The sequence below is a fragment of the Atta colombica genome, unplaced genomic scaffold (genome assembly GCF_001594045.1).
Source record: "Atta colombica isolate Treedump-2 unplaced genomic scaffold, Acol1.0 scaffold293, whole genome shotgun sequence".
Classification (NCBI taxonomy): domain Eukaryota; kingdom Metazoa; phylum Arthropoda; class Insecta; order Hymenoptera; family Formicidae; genus Atta; species Atta colombica.
In genome coordinates this window covers 769,003-776,348 of record NW_017259396.1, presented here as the reverse complement: position 1 = coordinate 776,348, position 7,346 = coordinate 769,003, and the positions used below count along the sequence as shown (strand labels likewise).

General features: G+C 29.6%; 3 protein-coding genes across 3 annotated transcripts in view; 1 reads left to right on the top strand and 2 right to left on the bottom strand.

The window, feature by feature from the left end:
- LOC108690043 (nuclear envelope integral membrane protein 1) overlaps positions 1-819 on the bottom strand; it is a 3,138-nt gene extending 2,319 nt beyond the window's left edge. The window contains exons 1-2 of the mRNA XM_018197111.1: positions 626-819; positions 45-157 (exon numbers count right to left, since the gene is read on the bottom strand). Coding sequence (XP_018052600.1) covers positions 45-157; positions 626-716 — 204 coding nt within the window. The 5' untranslated portion in view covers positions 717-819. The remainder of the gene's footprint in view (positions 1-44; positions 158-625) is intronic.
- Positions 820-1,237: 418 nt separating this feature from the next.
- Positions 1,238-3,555, top strand: LOC108690048 (tubulin epsilon chain-like). The gene is made up of 9 exons (XM_018197118.1): positions 1,238-1,291; positions 1,395-1,627; positions 1,724-1,839; positions 1,915-2,103; positions 2,252-2,503; positions 2,567-2,716; positions 2,802-2,951; positions 3,035-3,209; positions 3,409-3,555. The coding sequence occupies exons 1-9, from the start codon at positions 1,267-1,269 to the stop codon at positions 3,553-3,555; spliced, it is 1,437 nt and encodes a 478-aa protein (XP_018052607.1). The 5' UTR covers positions 1,238-1,266.
- Positions 3,556-3,716: 161 nt separating this feature from the next.
- LOC108690041 (charged multivesicular body protein 5) lies at positions 3,717-5,985 on the bottom strand. The gene is made up of 4 exons (XM_018197109.1): positions 5,591-5,985; positions 5,059-5,376; positions 4,758-4,985; positions 3,717-3,988 (listed from the first exon to the last, which is right to left on the bottom strand). The coding sequence occupies exons 1-4, from the start codon at positions 5,657-5,659 to the stop codon at positions 3,938-3,940; spliced, it is 666 nt and encodes a 221-aa protein (XP_018052598.1). The 5' UTR covers positions 5,660-5,985; the 3' UTR covers positions 3,717-3,937.
- Between the last annotated feature and the right edge of the window lie 1,361 nt (positions 5,986-7,346).

Here is a 7,346-nt window from a genome sequence, read left to right as displayed (position 1 = left end):
TATATATATATATATGTATATATATATTCCTGAAAGCTTCTTACAGTCATTGTTCTCCACATATATGTTAAATACTTTGATGTAGCATTATGACAATATGTTTTTAGGCCAGGATGATTATTTTGTACACTGTCATCTGTATTTAAAAAATGTATTCCTGAAATATAACAGTATATCAAAATATATCATAACTATAAAGTATAAAAAATAAATATTTACAATCATAAATTAGTATAACAGTATTTAGAAAAAGAGAATGCAATTTTTTTTCTTCTATCAATTTTAAGTTGTGAAAAGGTTGAATGTTAACAACTTGATAATAAAACAATATTTTAGGAATATAATTAAAATAACCTTGCATATCTTAAACTTATCATGTTAAGGAAATGGATAACAAAGTATAATTAACTATTAAACATTTTAATAACAAAATAAGCAGCCATGACTGTGCACTCTGTTCGGAGCATTTTAAAGATGAAGAACATATATCGCCTGACATATGTGTTATCATATAGCTAATTATCAACATTATATTATTGTTGCTTTTCTCAATTGCACAATTTCTGATAACAAAATCATCAAAGAGCTTATCTTCTGGTCAACGAAGAGGTTAACTAAAGCTTACTTGGTTCGTCAAGAATGCGACGTGCTAACGCATATTGAGACAAATAGAGACACAGAAGAATCCATTTCGACAACTCAGCTGCGCTATCCATTCTCCGGTTCAACGAAATTTTCTCTCACATTCACTAGTATTATTTTCGCCATACAAATCACTGCATTCCGTCTGTACTAAACCGGTCAGACCGAAAAGTCGACAAAAAGAAAGATTTAAATATGAATTATCGAATTGTTGAGAGAAAACAGATGCAGCAAATCGATCTTTATCGACTGTTCGAGTTTTGCGAGATGAACGAGATCTCGCGAGCCGAGATGCATATGCTGCCAACCGGAACATTTATGTGTATATAATAAAAACATCTGTTTCTTTTTTATTCATACACATCAAGAACATCTGTTTCTTCTGTAATTGATTCTTTTGTGTCTTTCTCTCTTCCTTTCTCTTCTTTCCCTAAATCTTAATTCTCTATCTATTTACGTGATTTTATACTAGAAATCGTAACGTAAGAGTGCAATTGAAGTAAACAAACAATTTAGATGTAAAGTCTCAAACGTAATAAGTTGACAGGAAATAATTTTTATTGTAAAAATTGTCGGACTCTTAATAACGAATTAAATCGAATTACATCTTAGATTCTAAATATAATGAGTCAATTTGTTACAGTACAAGGTAAATGCATACAACCGACATAATTTAAATGGTTTTATCAATGAAGGCAGCGTCAATTTGAAAAATAAATTGCTTTTTAATTTTCTTTTCTTCAATATCTTAGTTGGCCAGTGCGGGAATCAAATAGGATCAGCTTTCTGGCCTTTAGCCTTGCATGAATATGGCATTCAGACTACTACTGGTGGTGTCAATTTACTTAAAGTACAACGAAATCATGTCAAACATATTGGCGATCTTTCCGATGCCTTTTCTAGTTTCTTTTATATTCCAAATAGTAAATCTAAATTGCATTTTCAAGATGTAGCTGACTTAAATGCAGCTAAAGTTAAAGCTAGGGTGTGTATTTAATATTACTCAATTTAATTTCTTAAAACTGCAATAATAAAAGTTATCACATATTTTCTAATATTTAATAATAATTTTCTGAAGCAGGCTGTCTTAGTAGATATGGAAGATAGTGTTCTATCTAGGTTTAAACAAGGTCCATTGCGTCAGTTATTTGATCAGACATGTATTGTAACGAATTACCCAGGATCTGGAAATAATTGGTAGTTTGTGAAAAAAAGACATTTATATGTTAAATAACACTATAAAAATTCGCGGTGTAATAATTTGATTTCTAGGGCAATAGGATATCATGTTCACGGTAACGATTATCATGATCGTTTAGAAGAAAGTGTAAGATGCATAATTGAAAAATGTGATCGACTTCATGGATTTTTATTGATGCATTCTTTGGGAGGTGGCACTGGATCTGGATTAGGAACAGCAATCTTAAAACTATTAAAAGATAATTATCCTCATGTAGAAAGGTGCTTTTTTAATTAATATGTATACTTAGATTAGATTAATTAAATCTTAAAACTTGATTATATATAATAACTTGAGAATGTAAAGATCAGAGATTATATGATCATCGATATTTTAGAATTGTTAACAAATAAGATTTAATAATTTTAGAATTGTGTCATGTGTATATCCAGCAAATACACAAGATACCATAACTGCCCCTTACAACACATTACTTGCAACTCGAGAACTTATAGAATATGCCACATGTGTACTTCCTGTAGAGAATAAAGCTCTCTTAGATATATGTAATGCTCAAATAAATAAACGAGATAACACGGGCCAAACAAATTATAATGCCTCGTGCAAACCGTTTCAAGATATGAACAGTATCATTGTCAATATGCTCTTGCACTTGACTAGGTAATTAAATTTTAGATATGTGATTACAAGATTTGGCATTGTGAAGATAACAATTTGTTTTAGTGGATCCAGGTTTCCAGGAAGCTTAAATATGGATATGAATGAAATAGCTACAAATTTAGTACCTTATCCAAAATTACATTATATATTCAGCAGTATCAGTCCTGTCACTTTATCTGCTCCAAATATGTGCAAATATATGCAAGAAGCAAAGTATATTAATTTCCTCTTTCTTTCTTGTTCTTTTAAATTTTGTTTGAAATTAAAAAATAGCAAAATAATTAATTTAATATTTAAGATTGCAGGACGAAGTGTTTACGAATGCATGGTCGCGAAATAATCAATTAATTAGATTAGATCCACTTCAATCTACTTCAGTCATTCTTGCTGCAGCGCACATTGCGAGGGGAAATACTACCTTGACTGATATAAAACGAAATATCGAAAGGTTTAATCTCTTTTACTTTTTTAAAAATAAACATATAGTAATGTTCAATCATTATTTTATATTAATTATATTATTTTTCGTAGATTTCAAAACAAATCAAAATTTACTTTGTGGAGTAGGGATTGTATGAAAATAGGATTATGTTCGGTTCCTCCAGCGGGACATTCATCATCATTATTATGTCTTCTTAATTCATCTGCTATGTCTTCATTATTCAAAGATATAATCCGAGAGTTTTCTAAATTATATAAGAAAAAGGTACACTATAATGAAAACTAACTTCAATTTAAAAAAAAAACGGGCATAACTTTTTAGTTTCTGAAATCGTTCATTTTTGTTATTCTTAAAATATATCATTCAATAAACAAAAATAATTGCGAAAATTTTTCAACATTAAATTCATGATTGCATGATTATAAAATATACATTTTATTACAAATTGGAAATTGCATTTTAGGCACATGTTCATCACTATACGCAAGTACATGGATTCGAAGAAACGCATTTTATTGAGAGCAAAGAAAATATTCTCAGTTTATGTGAATGTTATGCAGAAATACAAAATATGGAAGAAACAAGTATCTCTAGATTGCAAGTAATTTAATCAATTTGTAAAAAGAAGATGAAAAAGAAGATAGAATTTGAATGAATCTTATATCATTTGTACATAACAAAAAATTTTTCTGCATTTATAATTAATATTTATTAATTTATTAATAATTTTTATGTACAACATATAATATTTATTTAATAAAAATAGTGACTTTGAAGACAGTAACAAAAATCTATTGATACAGAAGTAAACTAAATAAACTTTTACGCAAGTTACGTCAACAAAACGTTGTTAGGGCATTCATTTGTATTGCGTGAATATCGATTAAAAGCCGTATGTCTTGTTTTTTAAGGATCTTACGTCTTTGGGCATGCATGCGAACAATCTTAAGCTTATATTTGCCTTATCTATAAATTTTGATGTATCTTTAAATTTAACTAGCAGGTATTTGTGGCAAGCCAAACTCGTCCACTGGAACACCATCCTGTAAACACATTTAAAACATACGTACATTTTATCAGTTAGAAACTTGAGCGATTTTTATATGTAACATAAATTGTATGTATCTTCTCTCTCTTATTCTTGACTAATTATAGAGTTTTAAAGAATTCGCTCCTCTTTCATTTCAGATATTAAAGTGATGTTATTTGTCATTTGGACATGAAATTGACGTCATGATAACGTTTTCACATGATGATGAATAACGTCAACTTGCTACATAGAATTATATTATTAGGTATTCTTATTAACCTTTAATACATATAATTAAATCATTCATGCCCTATGTATTTCTTTTCTTTAAAATACTAGATGCATAAAAAAATATAATTATAATACATTTATATACATTTATATACATTTTTTAAATACATACCTTACAAATACTTTAAAGACATTAAAGTATATGTAAGATATAATTACTTAATCTTAATTTTAATAAATTTAAATTAATTTATTAAATTTAATAAAGACTTTATTAAAGAAATTTTAATAAAAAATTACTAATTTTAACAGATATAATTACTTAATTTTTATATATTTTTAAATGTGATAAAAATATCAATTTTCAGGACACAAACAACCCATCCTATAAAGGTTTATTTTCATCACATGTTGCAAACATACTCCAACATCCTCCTACCAAAGTTCCTATTCACTTTGAATGTTGGAGTAAGAGCTACAATAGAAGCATGTGACACGAACAAACTTTAAAGGACCAGAAAAAATTATGTGTATCAATATTAAATAATAACCTTGTTCTTGATTGAACTTGCTCCAGGTTCTTTGTCTGGGGCACTAGGTGCTTTAATAGCATCATCTAAGTAACTAGTATCTTCATCCAAGGCAAGGTCATCACCAAGAGCTTCTAGTTCCGCTGCCAACTCATCATCATCAATTTCTGGCATTCCATAGCTGCGACCCATCGCTTCCTGCACTTCGTCAGCTTGTTCTAACATATCTGCTAAATCATCTTGCATATCCTATATAGCAACATATATAGCATTAAATTAAAGATTTAATCAAAACATATTATAAAATTATTTTCCAACATACTTCGATTTGATCAATGTTAATATTTTTGAATTCCTTTTGCATTTGCTTAACACCTTCTTTCATAGCAACTACAGTTGCTTGGGTATCCTTTAATGTCTGAGTAGCATAGTTTGCTTGCTCCATGTTGAATGCCTGTTGACGCAAGTTATCTACTTGAGCCTCATACATCTTTCGCTGCTTTAACACACGCAGAGCCTTTGCCTTTACTGCATTCTTTGCTGCCCCGTCCCTCATCTTGACCATTTGATCTTTGTACTTCTTTAATTCTGCATCTAGTCTAGCTATCTTCTTTTCTGCAGAGTCTGCCCTACTGTCAACCTTGATGAAGAACATTATGTATTTACAAATAGATCCTTATTGCTTCAAAAAATTAGAAAATACCTGGCTATCAACATGTCATGCCTCAATGTAAAATCAGACTATTCATCTAATCAGCTAATTTTTGCAACACGAATACTATGATTGACGCAGTAACGCAATAAAAAAATAGCAAGCAATAATCATATTTTAACAACAGATTTATCTTCTTTACCCCCGCGATGCAGTCAGTGATACTTGGTGGCGGTTCCTTGGGTTTAGCACGTCCGAAGAGCCTGTTCATTTTGCAAATTAATGTTGATTAAATACACGACGAGATAATTCTTACACGGGTGTTCTGTTCCGCCAAAACGTCAAAACGTAATGATATGCAGAGGGACGGCACTAAAGTGTATTTGCGTAAGGCAACGAAAGACGTGAATTTAGATTGTAAAGTGATTGACGTGAACATAGACACTCTAAAAGTACCTTTTCTGGCCGTGAGTTGGCACTCTATAAAATTTCGGCCACAAGCACACTCTGGCGCTCTCTATATAATATTGCGACTATCTTTGCAGATTCATCGTTTCAAATACCGATACTTTTGTCTTGGTAATTGTTTTTCTATTGCAAAAACTGAGAGTTTCTTTCAACGGATTGTCATACGTTGCTTCGTAGTAACGTCTAAATTGTTTCTAAACAATTAATTAATTACAGAAGTAATATTTACTCCAAGACAATACTTCTTGACAGCACGGTAGGTTTGGAATAATCGAAGGAATTCGAAATCATCTCACTTGCGCAAGGTAAAAAAGATAACAACGGAAATAAATCCACATCCTTTCAAATTGTTTAATTCCATTATCTTATACTTGTTTATTGCAAAAACTCAAATTTTGATTAAAATCTGAAGGTCTAGAGATAACAAAATATATGAAGTTTTCTGTGGCTGAATCAGTGTACTTTTGGAACTTAAAATGAAATATGTATATGTTTGATATTTATCGAAAGCGAGAAAGAAAGTTCTAGTACAGTCTAGTACAGGAACAGAAAACAGACCTATTAATTTTAATTCTATCTGACGTCTGTCGATTATTGACAGCCATCTTAGATTATGATGTTAGGAGCAAATAATTACGTAAAGATCGAAAATTCTTACAAACTACATTAATGATGTGAACATTTTTTAATAAAATATTATTTGCAATAAAACATCCGAAAACTTCTTTTGTGATTTGGTAATCAATAAATATATAACCATTACATATATTTGAAATTGAATTATGCCTAAAAAAAAACTATATATGACTATAGTTGTCAAATGAGATAAATATAATTTCATTCTATTCCGAAATAAAAGATGAGTTTTCGGTATATTTTATAAATGTACTCTCAAATGCAAATATTATTTTGTTGAAAAATATATTTCTATTTTATTATGTTGAAAAATATACTCACACGCAAAAAAAATCGGAACACTAAATTTTTGCACAAATTTTTAATATTTTCAAATAGTAATAATTCAGTGAAAAATCATCATAGCGAAATTTGTTTTTTTATAGACCTCTATTTTTCACCGAGTTATTCAACATTGAAGCAAAAAGGGTCATTTTTGTTTCAATGTTGAATAACTTGGTGAAAAAAAATCGTACAGAAGTCTATAAAAAAAGCAAATTAAAGATTCACTCTTTCGAAAGCCGTGAACCCGTTTTGTGCGCAATTTTTAATTAGCGCTATGGAGCTTCACAAATTTCATAAAAAATTTTGAAAATTTATGCATTTTCGTTTATGTTTGTGTAACTTCACATATAATATCAATACGACCATTTTTTTAAGTACCGATCTGGAAAGTAGAGATTTCAAGCTTTAAAAGGCTTTTTTAAACATTTCGCTACGATGATTTTTCACTGAGTTATTGCTATTTGAAAACTTAAAAATTAAAAATTTGTGCAAAAATTTAGTATTTCAGTTTTTTTTGCGCGTGAGAGTAT